The sequence below is a fragment of the Halyomorpha halys genome, unplaced genomic scaffold (genome assembly GCF_000696795.3).
Source record: "Halyomorpha halys isolate HHAL.00 unplaced genomic scaffold, Hhal_1.1 Scaffold94.1, whole genome shotgun sequence".
Lineage (NCBI taxonomy): Eukaryota > Metazoa > Arthropoda > Insecta > Hemiptera > Pentatomidae > Halyomorpha > Halyomorpha halys.
In genome coordinates, this window is record NW_027114465.1 from 1,462,588 (window position 1) to 1,482,409 (window position 19,822).

General features: G+C 30.3%; 2 protein-coding genes and 1 long non-coding RNA gene across 3 annotated transcripts in view; 2 read left to right on the forward strand and 1 right to left on the reverse strand.

Annotated features, from left to right (window-relative positions):
* The first annotated feature begins 3,992 nt into the window (after nt 1–3,992).
* Nucleotides 3,993–7,638, forward strand: LOC106677340 (cytoplasmic polyadenylation element-binding protein 2). The gene is made up of 2 exons (XM_014415211.2): nt 3,993–4,057; nt 5,477–7,638. Exon 2 carries the CDS (start codon nt 5,805–5,807, stop codon nt 6,717–6,719), a length of 915 nt encoding a protein of 304 aa, XP_014270697.1. The 5' UTR covers nt 3,993–4,057; nt 5,477–5,804; the 3' UTR covers nt 6,720–7,638.
* A 402-nt stretch (nt 7,639–8,040) lies between these two features.
* On the forward strand, nt 8,041–10,499 carry LOC106677341 (general transcription factor 3C polypeptide 6). The gene is made up of 3 exons (XM_014415212.3): nt 8,041–8,221; nt 9,347–9,582; nt 10,131–10,499. Exons 2-3 carry the CDS (start codon nt 9,439–9,441, stop codon nt 10,368–10,370), a joined length of 384 nt encoding a protein of 127 aa, XP_014270698.1. The 5' UTR covers nt 8,041–8,221; nt 9,347–9,438; the 3' UTR covers nt 10,371–10,499.
* Nucleotides 10,500–15,792: 5,293 nt separating this feature from the next.
* Nucleotides 15,793–19,822, reverse strand: part of LOC106677309 (uncharacterized) — a 5,944-nt gene continuing 1,914 nt past the window's right edge. The window contains exons 2-3 of the long non-coding RNA XR_010844600.1: nt 19,255–19,404; nt 15,793–15,948 (exon numbers count right to left, since the gene is read on the reverse strand). This is a non-coding gene — a long non-coding RNA (uncharacterized lncRNA). The remainder of the gene's footprint in view (nt 15,949–19,254; nt 19,405–19,822) is intronic.

Genomic DNA, 19,822 nt, shown 5'->3' on the forward strand with positions numbered 1-19,822 from the left:
TTTTTAACAATTGATTATGGGGGAGGTATAGTCCTACAAAAGACACCCCTAACTATATACAATGTTATAATTACAAGAAAATAAGATAAAATTAATAGATAAAAATAATGCTTCTTAATAAAAGAGAGAAGTAAAATTAATAAGAAAGAATAACGACATTTGTAGATCTAACAAACAAACAATTGCCCTCTAATAGTAAAAAAGACAAAACAAGTTAATTTGAAAAAAAAAAATGTTAAATAGAAATATTGTGAATAATAGAATTAATTAATATAGAATTTATAACAGAATGTCCTGCAGCAGTCTGGGCTTCAGTCTATCTAAGTTGGGTTTCCTAAGTTGTACGTCACTGATCCTTTAACTATCGGCAACTGGGAGTGGAACTTCATGAACCGTTTTCTGATGTACTCCTTTATTGACTCCATTTAAAATTCCCGATGCAATTGGCTACTTCTTATGAACCAAAGAGCATCCACTGCGATTCTTAGGACTTTATTTTATAAAGATTTAATTTTTTCCTTTTCGTAAAGGATGCCGCTCCCTAGACTAGAATTGTTTTCACTGTAAAAACAGTTGTTTCTGGTATTAATTTAGATTTTCTATTTAGGATAGGATATAGCATTTTTAACATTGTTAACCTTGGGTAGGTTTGTGTTAGTTTGATATTGATATGGCGATCTAGGTGAATTCCCAGGTATCTTCCTGTTTCACTGGCAGGATTCCATTTAACATGTTTACCTTTGGGGATTAGTTCCGGTGGGTCTGGTGGGCGTCGAAGAGTAAAAACTTTTGAATTACATTTTTCAGTGTTCAATGTTTAAGCTAATCTTCCATTTAGTGAAATATTGTTCTAGATCATTAAGGTGACTTGGCAAAGTGTTTCCAGCGATTATTATGTCATCAGGTTGAGAGAACACAGCTGTATCGTCAGCGAACATAGCTATGGAGGTGTGTGTGGACTGGATTATGTCATGAAGGTAGAAGTTGAACAGAATGGGAGAAAGGACTGAACCTTGTGGAGTACTGGCATGACAGAGGCATAACTGATTGACGCCTGGTTGCGTAGCTAAGGGTGAATCCCCCGTCATTGCCTCTGTTCTTCCGCTAGGATCCAAGGAGCATACTCTTAGAACTTGCACTCCCCACTTGGCGGTAGGAGCATGGCTTACAGAGTTTGGTTCCTATTCCTCAAAAACCTAAAGTGAAAGACTACATTACTGATCCATTAAAGCAGACTTGGGAAAAAAATTGAAGACACGGTTTCATGAAACCTACGGAGAATCAAGAAACTGCTCCTTAGAGAAGAATGTCTTAACATCCTGCTAGGTGATCAATCTGCATCGATCTGAGCATCGAAAATGTGCGTAATAGTTTTCAACCTATTCTGGCATGGGTGTGGAGAAGCTCGCTGCAATCGCAGATAAAGTATAACAACATATTCACACCTTCATAAGCTTACGTCATACAACAGACCACTTCAACAGCGACTACATATACCCACACGAAACCATCGCGTAACACCTGTTACTCCTACTGGACTGTAGTCTCATACCCTACAGAGTGTGGCTACATGAACACGCTGGTTGTATCTGGTTGGTTGGATGACTCTCCACCATCTAACCTGCATACGCTCTCTCCCAAGGCCTTCTGATCGTACAAGAGCCGGGAAGAAAAAAAGGCAGTTATCTCACCCCAATGTTTGATTACTTTAATGAAAACCATGTACAATTACTAGTAAAAACTGACGAGTCTGCCAAGTATAGATTCAATTCAAAACATTAAAAAAAAAAATTTCATTCGGAGCTCTATATTTTAAAAACTACCAAAAACACTTGAAAATCTAAAATAACATTATTTGAATAAGAGTAAATTTAGAGAAATATTAGCCCTAGTAGAGCTATTTATGTCCAATAGTTCTCGAGTCATAGTCTTTTAAAAAGCAACTTTTAATAAAAATGTACTGAAATATCGGTAGTTAGTTACTTTATTTTTAGAAATATATATCTCAAGAACTGTATGACGGTCAGATGTCTATTCGAACTCAAATTAAAGCTATTTTAATGAGCTATAAAATAGTTTAAAGATCTCAAGTTTCTTAATAACTCAACAATAGCTGCTACTTTGTTTTCTGTTTGACATAGCTTACCCTTAGCTTTAAAAGCGACGAATTTCTTATCATCATTAATTAGGGTTAGGTGATAAGAATTTTTCAATTTGATTACGTTAAAATGAGCAACTTTTCGGATTATTTCATGAACTTTTGGTAATGGGTTAGCGTCAAACTGGGCATAGTTATTTGTATCTGAAATTTATTTCAGGTGAATGTAAATTTTTTTAAATTTAAACTCACAATTATTTCACCATTTTAATTTATACTCATTACTCATTACCTCCTCTATCTTGGAAGTTTGTACTGAGATGTGCAACTGAAATCATTGTTTCTAAGGAAGACGTAGTAGCCGAAACGTAGGGCATTTAGTTTATTAATTAAAATGCTGAAATAATTATACGTTAAATCAGCGCAAAATATGAGAGCTCAAAAATTGTCCTACGATTAAGGGCATATTTACTGATATTCGGTGTGGTATTGCTGATTGGGAAGGAAAGGTCGTGGATACCATAAGTATGTGTATATGCGTATTTTGGACCAGGCTGATGAGCTTATTCACGTCGGCTGATTTTCTAGGAGACCTTGGCGACTTTGGGGCAACAGCTACCCATTCCTGCATATACTAGCTCTTGTATTCCTCAGCAGTAATGGATTTTAAATTGTATTAGATGACCCTCGCAACTGTTTCCGAACTGTAAGTAGATTTTTTTAAATTTATTAATGTAATTTACAACTGTACAAAATAATAAATACAATAAGTAAATTGGGAAAGATATGACATCAACTACTCGATGACACTTTTGTATGGTAGAATGGGATGCTCTTAATCCAGACTGATGGTCAGGAATAACATGATGTGAGTCAAGGATTGGATAGAGGCGTTTTAATAAGAGTTTTTCTAGGATTTTTCCCGTAATGGGCAGGAGTGAAATAGGACGGTAGGAAGATGGATATTCAAGTGGCTTGCAGGGTTTAGGAAACATTTTTGTTATAGACATTTTCCAAGGTTTGGGGAAATAGGTGGATCGGAGGGTAGCATTATAGATGTAGGTAAGGATGACTTTACGAGGGAGCTGCTTCAGAATATATTATGTGATAAGATTGTGGCCAGGAGCTTTTTATTAGAAGGTAATTGGTGGATGATGTTTATTATTTCTAAGGGATGAAAGGCTTTAGGAGAAAGGGTCATTTGGAATGGAATTGTAATCTCTGCTTCAACATGTTCAAGATGGGTTGGATTAAGGATATCAAGATGGGGGTTAAAAGTATTGAAGAGGTGTTCGCCGAACATTTGAGTTTTTTCTTCATCTGGTCGTGTCCAAATCGTATTTTCAGTGAGAAGTGGATGGTTGAAGGATTTTTATTTTACTAGCTTTTTAGTAGTTGTCCATAATGATTTGTCAGTGGTATTTAGGTTTTCTGTTAAGTTCTAGAAATTTTGAATTCTGTGTTTTCTAATTTCTGTTTTTAGTCTGATAGCCAATGTATTGTAATGAGTTTTGTCCGAAGGATATCTTGTTCTGTGCCACCTCACTCTTGCCTGGCATTTTTCTGTTAATAAGGTTTGAACGTGACGAAGTAAGTTTAGCAACTAGATTTACGAATAAATATCTCAATTTTCTACTGTAAATTATTTTAGGCAAGAAATCTAATTCTTAAATGTTTTGAATTATATTGCTTTTTATTCAGTTTTGTTGTTGATGCTCACTACAAAATTAATTTGTTAAAATCAGAATGAATTCTGATCTGGAGTTCCTCAAATAATCTGTTTTTGAAGTCTGAGTCTGCCATTTGCCAATAATATATGTTTACAATCTTGTGACATGAATGTATACTGATTCAAAATTTCTTTTCTCTATGTTTCGATTTTTAGAAGTTCTATGCAAACCTTTAAACTCGCGCGGTGCTTTTCATTAGTGAATTAGATTGTGCAAGGAATCCAAGTAGGTATGTGATCCATATTCTGATGTAGATAGATTTTAAATTGTTCATCTTAGTTGATTAATAATCGTGTATTCTAATGGTTGTTTTCTTTACGTTAAATATCTTGATTTACTTATCTGGCTATCTATACAAGTGCTGAGTTATTTTTAATATTTCCACAATGTGTTATAGCTAATAGTACCATGATTAACAGAACAGTTCTTATATTTATAATTTTAACTTATCAGATTGATAAATGCCTAATATCAATTAATTTTTGATAATTATTGAGTGACAGCTCAATACTTTCCTCTTTCTGACTGCCTTTACAAGAAATGCTATTTTTAAAATCAGTTCCAATTAAACTTTTTTCTGGATTACCTATTTATCAAGTTGGGACCATTTAAGTGAAAAATTCTATTGGAGAGTTTGTGTTTGTGTTCTTAGCTAATTGATTTAATACTTTTATAACTTTGTTGTTATCTTTTATTTAAAAACTCCCGATGAACATTTTTTGAGCTGTATATTTTCTTTAAGGTACTATTAAGTTGAGTAGCTTTTCAGTTTTCTGAATTTTAAAAATTATTTTCTATTATTTACTTTCCACCTTGGTTGGTCTACCATTTATGACAGGATTTCACTTTTTTACAAAGAGTATTTCTAATTACATTGTGGTATCATCTTATGAAATGTAATGTTTCATGTTCGTTTACAACTCACTCCAATATGGTGGGTGTGATTTTGCTCACATACACATTGCTAGTGTTAAGTGATTAACCATTGTTTTCGGTTTTAACCCAACACCATAAAGTGATTCTTTTTTATACCTAACCTCAGCTAAATAAGATCTATCGTGGGTTTGTTTAAAACTTTTGTTTGTACTTTTGAGTGAGCCGACGTCAACACCTGTTTGACTTGAGTCATTGTCCAAGCAGTAATAATAACACTGGAAGATCGCTGCTGACTGTGTGTAATAAAAAAAGTAAGATCCGGGTGTGGTCAACGGAAGTTCAATAACTAGAAATTAAGTAAGTTTAATCACACAGAAAGTAATTAATCACTGTTTGAGTTTTTCTTTGACTGGACCCTTTCTTTTATATCTTTTTTCTTTGAATTTCCGTTTAGTAATAATAGTGGAGTTTAATGCACTACAATACAACATTGTGTGTAAGTGAGTACCTACCCACCTGCCATTTGAAGTGACACTAGGGTGCTGTTTCCAATTCAATATCAATGAATAATTTTTATCAATTTAATCTGAATTGTCTTATAAAATTCATTATTTTTGATGATATATTGTCAACCTAATGTACCTCAAGAATTGTTCTGTTTTATAGTGTTCTTAAGAGTTTAAATAAAACAGTCAATTAGTGTAAAGTACAGTGTTTTGTGTGCTCATATTTATACATTTTAATATATATATTTTTTTTTTTTTTTTTGCAGATTAAGTTCTGTTAATCATATTTTAGCCAGCCTTCTCTAAAATGTTTAAATGATCGCTGATTTTCTCAGATGTGAAATTATTTTGAATTCTACTTATAATATTTTGGTGGAAGTCATAACCAAATAGTTGGTAAGAGATCACAAAAATATATTTATTTAAATCCTCGAAGACTGTCATGACTACTAGCTATGTCTGAAGAACTAGTTTTATCTTATTCAGTCTACTATATGTTGAATTCTGGTTTCATCGCACGGTTTTGGTTACAAAAAATTTGTACTTGCTATGTTAGCAGAAATTCATGTCATATTTAGAGTCTCACCCTAGTACATGTTTAAGGCTCTGGTTTGTGATCAAACTGATTTAATGGAAGGACCAACTGGACAAATAATTAATGTCCATCAAACTTCATCACCAACAAGAAACCCACCCCACATCCAAGTTTTAGAATCAGGGGAGCGATTTTCAAGAAAAGTATTTGTAGGAGGACTTCCTCCTGATATAGATGAAGATGAAATAACAGCAAGCTTCAGAAGATTTGGACCCCTAGTTGTAGACTGGCCTCATAAGGCTGAAAGTAAATCTTACTTTCCTCCAAAAGGATATGCATTCTTATTATTTCAGGATGAGAGTTCTGTACAACTACTCATTGATGCCTGTATACAGGATGAAGATAAATTATATCTCTGCGTTTCTTCTCCAACCGTTAAAGATAAACCCGTACAAATCAGACCATGGAGGCTTTCTGATGTAGATTTTGTCCTTGATGCATCTATGCCATTAGATCCTAGAAAAACAGTTTTTGTTGGTGGTGTACCTAGACCTTTAAAAGCTGTCGAGCTGGCTATGATAATGGATAGACTATACGGTGGCGTGTGTTATGCCGGAATAGACACGGATCCTGATCTAAAATATCCTAAGGGTGCTGGAAGAGTTGCATTTAGCAACCAACAAAGTTATATTGCTGCTATTAGTGCAAGATTTGTGCAACTACAACATGGAGATATTGATAAAAGAGTGGAAGTGAAGCCATATGTTCTTGATGATCAGATGTGTGATGAATGCCAAGGGCAAAGATGTGGAGGAAAATTTGCACCTTTTTTCTGTGCTACTGTGACTTGTCTACAGTATTACTGTGAACATTGCTGGACTACCATTCATTCGCGACCTGGAAGAGAATTTCATAAACCTCTGGGTAAAGAAGGAACTGATCGGCCTCGAACATTACCTTTTCGTTGGTGTTAGTTGGCAGTGTATGTAGGTGCCGAAGTAGTAGCTATATAGTAGAGAACTTTAGATCATGCACGTTTAAATTTTGATATTTGTGTACAACCAAAACCTATTAGGTATTTTTTCCCTATTATCAAGGAATTTATTTCCTATAATTTAGGAATTTATGTTGTTGATATAAGGCACTTTCTCTGTCCTGTTTGATGTTGAAATTTTTAACCTATAGGAATTTTTTAAAAATTTCTTAAATTTTTAGAGAATTGATATATGATTTATTTTTAATTCAAATTTTAAGTGTAATGAATCTAAATGGATTGTTTTATACTGTAGTTACCAATTTATGAATCTTTATGTTTATAGTAAATCAAGTAAATTAATTGTAATGAAAATAGTATCTTTAAATTTATGCTTGAAATATTTTTATAACTTTTCTCACCTCAGTTCAAAAATATGTCAAGAACTTCTAGGTTTGAGAAAATAATTTTTTTAGTACACAGATAGTATCCATTAATGTTGTGGTTACTTTATATAATCTTTGAATACATTTACCATTAATTTTTATGAATATATTTTTTTATTTATGATTTATAATTAATAATGAATATTAAGCTTAATAAATTATTTCATTAATGACTGAAAAACTATTTTATACCTGTTATCTAATCTTATTATACTATACTTCAGAAATCAAGATGTCTTGGTTTAGTGAAAAGTGATAAATATTTATAAGAATGGTGGTGAAATAAAATTGATTTAATATAGTTTAAATTATATCATTGTGGCATTTTCATAACGATGACCATGAAATAATTAAATTTTATGGTAGTGTCAATGTGATCACCTCACTTTGAATACTACCATAAAATTAAGTTATAAACGATTAAAAAGTTAACTTATAAAATAAAGTTATAACTATTAAATTATAACATTTTTGGCTGATATTCTCACTCCAAAAATATTTACTGACTACTGAATTTTATGAAAACACTAATTTACCTAAAAATGCTTTGCTGTTGCTATCAAACAATATCATTTATTGTATTTAGTTAAAATTAAATATTCACATTAACTTTATTATTTTTGTATTTTAGTTACTGTTCTGTTCAGTTTTAAGTAAGTTATCTGTTCTTTCATATGTTAAGGTAAAAATATAATGGGTTTCCACCTTTTTCAATATTCATCATATTTAAATGGTGTTAATGTTTTTTTGTTGTAAATTCGATCATCTTTCTAAATATTGGCTATAATCATACAGGAGATGTATAGTTTACAAGTTATTTAAAAACCTATTTTTATTTTTGTAAGCTTTAGAAATATATTTTTTAAACCACTTAGATTTCATGCAGCATAATTACATATATACAGCATAAGGTGAACCAGCAATAATTATTTCAACTTAATTGGTGGCACTGTCCTTTTTGAGAAACAGATCAATAAGCCAGTGAGCAAGATGTTTCCGACACATACAGCTGCTTTTATGATAGAGAAAACCAAAAGTTAATACTTTACATACTATTGTAAGTGATAGTATTTTTTGTATGGTTGAGTAATTTAAAACTTCTCTATTTTAACTATATTTTTTATAGTACCTTTTTTATTTTACAAAAATTTTTAAATAATTATTTTCTTTTTCATAAATATATTTTTGATATATGTTCTTTTGTTATTTTATGCCACTTGTGAAAATATGCAATTACATTAGATATTGAGATAAATATTAAAGATTGTAGGAGTTCCAGGGGTGTTACCACTACACTTTGTTGAAGATGGAGCAAAATTTTAGATTCTAACTTTTCACTTACTTGTTGATTTTGTTGTTTACAACAATTATCAAGACAATATTTAACTTAAATAATTTTTTTTTCTTTTCAACTGCTACTTTATGTCCATAAATTCTCTATTTCCTAACTTCAAAAATGTTATTCCCAAGCCAAAAATTTAAGTAATTTTGACATTTAAAACAAATTAGTGACCTGTAAATGATTATACACTGATATTAAATATTTTATGAATCAGTTATGGAATCTTTATTAATCTCTGATTGTTACTAAATGAAAATGCATATCCTCTTTGAAGGAAATTCATCTGCTTGCATTGTGCTGGAGGGGGTATAATAATCAATCCATGTAGATGAAATTATAAAACATTTTAGATGAAATAATTAATATTTTTCGCTCATTTATTTAATGATCCAGAATTTTTAAAAGTATTTATGTTCACATATTTGTGAAGATTTTCTTATAATGTATTCCATTAGCTATGAAGTGAAAATTTTATTATAATATATAATATAATATAATCTGCTTATGATCAAGGTTTGCCTGGAAGGCTTGAATGAACCCTGCATACTTCAGGTCGAGTGCAAGTAAATAAATACAGTAGAGGCTGTTTATTTATTGGTTTAAATTGTTTGCAGTTTGCTTGTAATTATGTCATATTAATTAATTCATTAATATCAGAACTAAATTTAAAATGCACCAAATAAAAATAATTTTAATTAGTTAAATTTTAGAAATAAAAATATCTAGTTTTTAATATTGACAGTGCCTTATTGAACAGGGCTATTGAACATTAAATTAAGTTAATTAGAAATTTTATATATTTTCTTATTTGCCATGCTTATTTTGTATTGTATGTTGCAGATAGTTTTATTCTTCTGGTCTATCAACACTTGGTCAAATCTTAGTCCTAAAATTGGAGTTTTCTTTTTTAATTTTCTTTTTCAAGCTTTGGAATGGACGTTGAAGGCGACTCTGAAGATTTATTAGTTTATATGGATTTCAATACAAAAATTGAGGATGTTTTTTTCTCATCTGACAAAGAGTTCAAAATTGTTGGCCTGGAATCTCAAAAACCAATACTTCAGTTAGGAAATCAGGTATTATCTTTGTGTGAAAACTTAAAATTAACTTTAAACATAACAAATTAAATTAGGTTGTTTTAATATTCAGTGTTTAATTTGTCTATTGTTAGTATTTGAATTATTATGATTGTGTCCATGAATTTAATATGGATGGGTATGTTAATATTAAATAAGTTTCTTGTTAAATACACAATTCTAATCTAAAGAGATTTACTTCTTAGTGAAATTTAGTTTTTGTGATGTTCATGTAATAATATAAGTCTATCAGAAATGTATATATTTTTTCATTTAACTTTATTCTTTTAATATAATATTTTGAATAAAGGGTCACTCCTTAGTCTCTTACTACTGATCTATCTATCCTGTTTATGTTGGGTTTGATTTCCTTATGTTCCATTATGCTTAAAATATAGTTTTTCCTCTCAGATCTATCTAAAATTCTGGTTAATTGTTAATTTAGGCTTTTTGGGTCACGAGTTTGTAACTATTTTTGTCTAAATTAATTATATTCATGTGTTTAATTTTATTTTCTCTATTTGGTTGTAATTATTATTCATTTAAAGGTATATCAAGGTGAATGGAGAGATACAGTTGGGACTCATTTATTTTTTGAAGAAGTTGAAGAAAATCACCAGAATCCTGATCCTCTGTTTTCTGAAAACCCTGAAAAAACTTTGTCTTACCGTTTTAAAACTGATAAGTTATTACACATGTCGAGAATATTTCTGAAACCTAATGCAGAAAAAGAAACAGAATCTGTTACTAATGAATATCCATTGCAGCAACCAGATGTTTCTCCATAAATGTACTTCTAAAGAAAAGCTAATATCAATGTAAATATTTACTTTTACTTTATTAAAAACTTATATTTTTATATTATTTTTTAAATATTTAGCTATGTATTTGGTTGTTAATAAAGCAATTATTAAATATGTGATGTCTCCATTCTTATAACTTTCCTTAACCACTTAGACCAATTCAAACATCTTTTTTTTTTTAGTGTACCTTTGCAAAAAATTCAATTATCATTTGAACTAGCATTTTAAATGTTCAGGATATCTAGAGTTTTTGTATTTCAAAAAAACAATAGAAAATTTACATGGTTCCCTGAGAATCAGAGAACAATTCTTTTAAAAACACAGATGTAAAGTACAATATCTTGGCTATTACTAGTCTATAAATAGATGACTATTTTATGGTTTTGTAGGGGATTTAATTATCTTTTTAATGATTATTGTATTCATTACCATAAAATAAATATATTTTTAATTATAAGCAAACACATTTGTTTTTTTTCTTCCCATATGTTTCTTACCTTTTCTTGGTTATGTACTTTATATGAAATGATGAAAGGCTTTAAGGAGAAGATGAGGAAAGTTGTATCAAAATGCTTGGAGCCGTTTTGGGGCTGTTCTATTGAAACTTTTCTAGTATTTGTGTAATCATAATTGCACCCAGGATATATAGTTAGGTACTTAGGCATTGGGGCTAAAATCATACAGAACAAAAAAGAAGCAACAAAATCTCTCTTCTTGTTTGAGAGATAATTGTGATTGACACAGAGAATAGTCAAAACTGTATTTTTTTTTATACTAAGGGGCTCTGAAATGCTCAGATCTCTTGAAAACTGCACTTTTAAAATTTGAACCCAATTTCAATACTTGTTCTAAATAGTAGCAGAAAGAAAGAAAAAAACATGTTTGAGAATATAATCAAAATTAATTATACTATAATTATTATATTTCATTATTATTATAATTATACATATACAGTTGTACCATATTCTAACTACTTGTTAGACATTGCTGTATATTACACACTCTTTATATGCTGAAGAGCTCTGTAATGGTATTAACATTTTATTTGAAATAAATTTTTGAGTCTATTTAGTTAGTCTGATGCACTAACTTTCCTACTGATGAGTAGAAAACAGGCATGTATAATCCTAATTTGTAGTATGTTAGTAAATTATTTGTAATATATGATAAATATATTGTAATTAATGGTAAATTAGTTGTATGATTTATGAGAATGCTTGCAAGTATCAGACAAAAGCTTAATTCATTGTTTACCCTTCCTTTCAAAATTTGAAAACAAGTTTTTTTTTTACAAATTGGATTGTTTCCTAACCACAATTTTTAATTTAACTCACTGATTCACAACGAGTTTGTAGCGAGAGGGAGCAAGCGGTATAGTCACAACTCACCAGAGCGCTGCACCTTGTGCCTCACCGAAGCTCTCAAATTTACATATTACTTTATTTTGTAAAAACATATTGTCATTTTTATATATTAATAATTTTTGTACATGACACTTAACAATATCAATAGAATGATTAATAAACGATACCAAAGTAATGCACATAATTATCTCAAGCAGACATGTACCGACCGCTTCTCGGTCACAGTCACATGGATTAGGCATATAAATAAGGGGCTCTAAACCCCCTCTTTAATGGGCTCTAAACCCCCTCTTTAGACCAGCGGAACGGCCCCTCCCCGCTCCAATAATCTACTGGCGTAAGCCAATTCATGCCACTGATAGAACACATAAACAACCTTATAATGCCTAAAGGCAATGAAAGGTATCAACAATACCAGCTGTACATATGGCACACCTCACCATATGTACACATAACAAACAAATTTAAAATTTTAGGGTACGAAAAAAAAAAAAAAAAAAAAAAAAAAAACCCTCTTTAATGGGTATTTAATACTGCCACAAGGCAAAAGAAGATAAAAAATGTAAATATCTGTATATATATCTTAGTTTTAAGTAGTTTATATTTGTAAATGTATTAAATAAATAAAATTTAGGAGGTAAGAAAAAAAAAAAAAAAAAAAAACCTCTTTAATCTTTGATTTACATCCTTACCTATTTCTAGTCATAACATTGGTGGTGCATACATTGTGATAAAAGAGTTCATTATCATCAAAGGTTTCACCAAAGCCAGCTGTACATATGGCACACCTCACCATGTGTACACATAAGAAACAAATTTAAATTTTAGGAGGGTATGAAAAAAACCCAAAAAAAAAACCCTCTTTAATCTACATCCTTACCTATGTCTAGTCATAGCACTGGTGGTGCACACATTGTTTGAGATAAAAGAGTTCATTGCCAATCAATTCTCACAAAAGATGTTTTTCATGTACGCACACCTAAGATGATGGCCTATCTCCTCTTCTTTTCTCCAGCAATCTTAGTCCATCTGCTTCATCTCAGCAACTTAGATTGTAACCCAATCCTAAACAACTATACTGGTCCGTGTCTGCTTCATCTCGGCTATCAGTGTAGTTGATCCCGTCTCTCTCCAGCTCCAGTCCGTCCGCTTCATCTCGGCAACTAGAACTGTTACTCTACCTCAGACTCTCTCTTACCTAGACTTCCTCTACCTGCGTCAGTGTCCAGGGCTCATCCTCTGGCACGGCCGTTCCTAATTTATTATTGAATTCGCCTTGTCAAGGGCCTTCTGTAAAGCGGATACCAGGCTGGAGAACAGCCTAAGACTTAGACTAACTCCGACAAGTTCAAGATCTGGAGCTGAACATGCCAGCCAAGAAACTAAATGTCTTACTGAAGTTTCTCTTCCATATTTGACAAAAAGAATTGTTTTACTAGAAAATATGATTCTTAGACCTTGATGTTTATATATTTAATTGGAGCTATGTAGTCTGTACCTCTCATTGTGTTGTTATGTCTAGAGAAGAGAAAACCGTATCTGATTTTTTTTTTTTTTTTTTTTATATTTGTGTAGTTTTATTCATATTTTGGTCTGCCATATTTATAAAGTTGCTTTTATGAGGCTAATTACTTTAATCTAATCTTCATCACTCGTCTTAGTGAATTTTAGACGTCCTACAGTCTTTGAGATAGTTCTCATACAACAATTATCTGATTTGGTTTAAGTTTCTCTTGTACAGTTGCCAGTTAATTTCTCAGCCGTTTGTTTGGATATTTTCCAGTTATTCTGAATTTACGTCTTTATTTTATATTACGAATTTACATGATTATTTTCTCCCAGATCTCAACAAAGAAGACATATTGAACATTGTATTGAGAACCAGTTCTCTTATTGAGTAATTTCTACCTGGCCTAAAAACAATTTTATTATAATGCCCCTAAATATCTAACTTAACATCATTTTGTGTGCAGAATAAAAAGTAGTGACAGACAAGACAAAATGTTAATTAAATATCTTACAAAAACATTGCCCTACCTTATTTATAAGCAGAAAATGTCTTTAATTTATAATTTGAAACTCTGAAATATTAATTACCATGGTATTATCTGGCCTTAATTGTTATAATGACAACAAAGTTGTCACTATCATAAGAACTATAAAAGTTACTAGGCTAAAATACTTTTAACCAAGGTTGTATTTTGTGAATTGTTATGACGCAACATATTTAAAACAATGGACTACAAACTAAAAATTATGTTTTGATGTAGACAATGGCTAACTTCACAATTCACAAAAATTATAACCTTTATTTATATACTTCTAGTTCTTATACATTAATATGTAAGAACCTGGACAAATGATAAACTGAAGAAGCTATATCGGGTAACTATACTGTTGGTACTAGAAATTTCCTGTATAGTTTATTTGCAGTATTCATTTGGTTAATGAATACATATGTGTGGCAATGTCATGGTTTAAAATAATCTTATCTTGTCAGTTAAAGACATTCATTGCAATCCATTGCTCATTCCATTTCTTAGTCGTTATATTATTATAGCATCTGTTTTATTTACCTAATTTATTATTTATCACTGTTTATAATTATTTATTTCTACCTTCATCAAATGCCTTTTAAGTATTGATAGTTACTTATTATAGACTTGCTATTGCTGATAAATTATCTGTTATAGACATGTAAGTTTTCATATTGAATGCTTTACAAAAAATTATTGTCACTTCAGTTGAATACTTTTTAATGTCAAAGAATAATTGAGCCTATAATAAAACATGGTTACTGAAAAAATGAAAACTTTTACAAATTTAGTATCTTATGCTCAGAATCACTTTGCATAATTTGGTACCAACATATTTTCTTTAAAAATATAAATTTGATAAAATTTGTGAAACCAGTCTTAAAGAATCTGGTGAGGCCAAAAACTTATTTCATAAATAAATATCATATACCTGGTTTTATAACCTTGTGTCTCTTAATTATATTTTTTTTTAATAATACAAATAAAAAAAATATAAACAGTAGACTAATACCATCTTGCAGTTTTAATTTCTATTCTCATCATCACATTTTATTACTTATTTTGGCATCTCCTTATCCTTTCTTCTCTTGAATTTTAAAAAACATCTATAAAATTGATTTTTAGTTACTTCATTTACTAAGTGAATTAGTTTTATTATTAATTTCATTTAAATTCGAGATTGGCTTCCTTTATTCGGAAGAGTATAGTAAGTCACTTCATTTTCACAGCTGAGAACAAATTCACATCTTCTTGATAGTGATTAAGCTTACTTTTATTCTGTCTTTAGGACTTCTTCATTAGATATAACTCAAGTTAATCATTGCCCATGACTGAATCTTATTCTTCTGATGAGCTCTGGAGAAAGTACAGCTCTAGTTGACCTAGCATGAACATGGCTGATTTTGCTTAAGATATGCTAATAATTATTGTTGTTTGTAGCCTCTATCAGTAGAAATGAAATACAATAGTGACCATGGTCAAGACATATGTAAATATTAGCCTACGCTAGGTGATGGCTGTCCTTTATTAGCTTTGTCCGCTAACTCTAGCATTGTATTCAAATAGGCTCATTAGTTGCCAGGTACATCACAAAAAAACATCAGAGGTCAGTAATCTCTTATTCCATTGACTCATCGTGTTCAATATAGGAATAGTGGTAGGATTTATTGGTGGATTAATATTTATTTTATTTTTATTTAATATGCATTACTAATATGTTAAATAATATAGACACTATAATTTATTTTTAAAAAACTTAGTTGACTAATAAATAAATGAAAATAAGATAGACACCATATTTTTTTTTTTTTTTTTTTATGATTAAGATTTAAAAGATCCTAAACTGGTGGAGACTTTATATAATGTTGTTACAATATGGTTACTAGTAAGCTGTTGCTTGTCAAAAATTTTCATTTCACACTTGTGTCATAACATGATGAAACTGATGAACTGAAAGTATCACAAGCAATAAAACTTGCATCTGGACTAAAAAAAAAGGCCTACAACTGTTTTTTTTTTGGCATTTATTTTATTGCATCCAAGCTTTCAGGCTGGAACCAGGAGTACTTGACTGTCCACCAGGGTTGTTGATGACTGCATACAGTAAGTGGGGGGCCACACCTATGAAGCTCCAGAATAGGATCATGGCATTCTTTCTCAAACCTGCAGGTTGTAATAATTATTTAGAACCTATAATAATCATACTAATCTATTTTTATATCGCGAATAATCTATCCAATATATATATATATATTGGATAGATTATTATATATTGATTATATACATATGTTTAAAAGCTGCTATCACATCCATCTATGAACTTTCAAACTAAGATAAGTTTTACATTTTTTTTTTTTAGGAACAATCCAGTTGCCATAGGTTTGGAATTATTTTAATTTTTTCATCATTTGATTTTTCCTACTTTCCTTAAGAAAACCTGAGATATTTTACCGATAAAAGAAAAAGTTACTTCTATTAACAAAGATGCCAAAACATATCATTGATAGAGGTGTATCAATGATATAGGAGGGGCACAGTTTAGTGTTCAATGGACATAAACCTGATTTTTCAGATTTTTTAATATATTTATAACATGATAGTATGACAGAGACTAGTTTTAACTCATCAGAGAACTATTATTTAGTCTTCATTCAATTGAAACAATGTATGAATATTTTATATGGTTATTGCAAGATCAAAATGTTGGCATTAACAAGTAATTACATAAATTAACATGAGACAATTGTTTCCTAAATCGTGATTTGAAAAACTTTTGTATGATGAATCTTGAACTAAATAGTATTCAGTTCAAGATTAATTTTCTTTGTATGCTTCAACTTAGCTAGTTTTAGGAATTATCTTGGTTATTAGAAACGGTTCTTAACTCTTTTTTTTTCTGGGGGGGGGGCCTAATGTCTAATAGTTTCATCATTGGTACTGGCATCGTTGAAACACTAAAACTGTACTGCTCATATTTCTAATACTTTGTTGACAGTCAGAAGTGGTCGTTTGATGAGATCCGATCTAAAGCTTCCTTCATGAAAAACTATGTTTAGTCTTTTAGACTAAACAAACTTCGTGCATTCAATTTATGAATATATAATAGAGGATGAAAACAACAATCAAAGGAATATGGATTTCAATATAAGTTTAAATTCTGATGATGAATTCACGAGTGATTCACACTCTGAATAGAGAAATTGTTGTAGTTTCATAGAATATTAACATATATTATTGAATTTATGTTATTCCATTACAGTATTATATTAATATTATTATAATTATCAAATTATTATAAATTATTTTTATCATATTTTACCATAATTTTATAATTATTTTTTGTCCATTATTGTTATTGCAAATAAGTTGAACATACGTTTAAATTAATTATAATCAAATAATCTACAGGTAATAATGTCTCTGCAATAATTCCAGGCCAATAATTTAGTCAAAAGGTATCTTTTAAAAAAAATCGATCATTAACAAGTTTAGTTAATTCTTGTGGTATGGTAACACTGGTTTACCGCCGAACTCTTGCATTGAGTCGAGTCACGAAAAGATATTATCGCGCGGGGACATTATTAATGATGTTTGAAATTCCAAAAGCAAGTGATACAAATCGTGTTAATGAAAGTGATTTGTGCAGTTTCATGTGCCAAGGGTTTACCCGAGTTACCCGTGGTTACTTACATTATTTTATCCAGGTAAGATTAAGTTACGTTATGATTCGGAATATTGGATGGAGATGTGGGTTTGGCGTCCATCATTAATTATATTCTTTTTATCTTTGTTCCTTAATTAGTTTTTACATTATGAGATAACCTTAGTCCTAACAAAACAGTGTTTAATTATTAAGGTGTGCATTATTTATATATACCATATACGTTTAAAAGAATATTTAAATCTGACTGAGATTGAACAATGAGTTCAAAACGAGTTCTTTCAAATTCTATTGTAGAAGATCTCTGATTTAATTTTGTCAGTTAATATTTTCTTTTTTGTTAGAAGAAATAAATGTTTCATTTGAATGCGCTAATGAATGCGAGAAAATAAGTGAAATATGTCGTTCTATGGAAAAGGGGATTTTAAAATAAAATTACCCCAACATAAGAAAATGTTTTTTAAAAATTGTATAATTTTTTTAGTATTTGTTTTTGAAATTTAGTATTGCTGTTAAAGAGGTGATTAAACTTACTATAAAAAATAGTTATCATTTCCAGTAAAAATAGTTATCATTTCAAGAAGATAATTTATGGGATAATTTTTATTTTTACGAGAAGATGGTGAAGGGTGCGGTTAAAATGTAACACTAATAAGTTGAAATAACTTATTTAATCGTGCCTAACTTATTTGTATTATTTCAATTTTAAACAATTATATTTGTCTTATTTCAAGTTATTTGTGTTATATTTTGACCGCATCCCATGACCATCTTCTCCTCGTATAAGTCATCCACGGTCAACTATCTCGTGATTTTTTAACAAATTTTACTTTGGGAGATTTTAGTAAGAATTTTTTCTCCAGCCTTCAGTTTTCCATAGATCGCGCTAGTAGGAATACCTACTAGCGCGACCTATGGAAAACTTAAATCACTCTCCCAATAAGCAACGTAAGTCTGTGCTACTTTTACCGGTCAAAATAATATTCCTTTAAATGTTTTTAGGGCTGCTGAGGTTGATAAAAATAGTTTGAAAAGTGCTACATTAAAATTTAATGTGTTACAAAAGAAATATTAATTAGAAACAGAATAATTGATATTTTATTGATGAATAAAATTAATCTTTACAAGAAAATACGTAATAAGGTTTTTAAAAACCAATCAATCTGATTGAAAATATTAACGAACCAAAATAATTGTTTACCTGTTAATAAAAAAAAAAAGAAGAAAAAAGTAGGAACAAATAAGACCTTAGTGACTTTTGTTTTGTATAGTGTACACTATATCTTAACTAATATATTCTTCATCCTTTTCTATCCTAAGCCTTCATTACCATGTTTGATATTACAATGACCAATCATATTATTGAAGCTGAAGATTTTATTGAATCGACGATATGATCTGTTATGATCAATGCCTGTTATCATCCATCACATAACAGACATGCAAACCAGTTGATAAATGAAGCATTGCGGGGCCAAGATCACTTTAAACAAATAAAATCACTTACACCAATTTTTATTTGTTAGTAACCTTTTTCACTTATAACCATTATAAATTAATTTTTATAAGTGGAAAAAGACTACTTATAAATAAACATTAGTAGAGACTTAATCATAAAGGGTAGGATCAGTAGGCGTGGTCATACTGACATCTCCTTTCTTTAACGCTTGTTCCAACTGAACAGAGATTATTTATGTGTGGAAAAAATCGTTTTCAAATGTGCGGGACTTGGACTACTTGGCCTCGCCAAGCCTCAAATATTGATTTGGTTAAATTAAAAATACAAATAAGCTGAGTAAACATTTTACTTCTCAAGGAATTCAAGCTTAGGAAAATCAAAAATGAATCCTGAGAAACTCAAGTTTGGTGATAATCTATTCAGTTCAATACTTCCGTCATCCTGTTTATTCCCCGGATTCAGCCTCCCTCCTAGCGATTCCAGCTTGGTCCATTCAAATCTACCAACAGTATAAACAATTTATAAACTTTGAAGGCATCAAGAGAGAGGAGGTAAGGCAGTTGATTACTAAAAATATAATTTTAATAAACATGAGTAAACAATAACCTGTTTAATTTCATTCTTATTCTCTCAAAAATTATTTGCAAACTTAGCTAATTAGAAATTAAAAAAAATATATATTGACTTGGACTTGAAGACAAAGGTCTTTCTTCCCCACTCATTTCTCAACCTTTGTTTGAAATTTCGTCCATGAGTAGGAATGAGGTTGATGTTTAATTTATTTTTGTTTTTAAACTAATTTAATTTTGATTCATGACTGGTTGTTATGACGTTTTGTTCTTGTACTTTACTGATAACTAGAGATTGTATTTAACTAATAACTAGAGATTGGGATCTCAACGTTTTCACAAATTTAT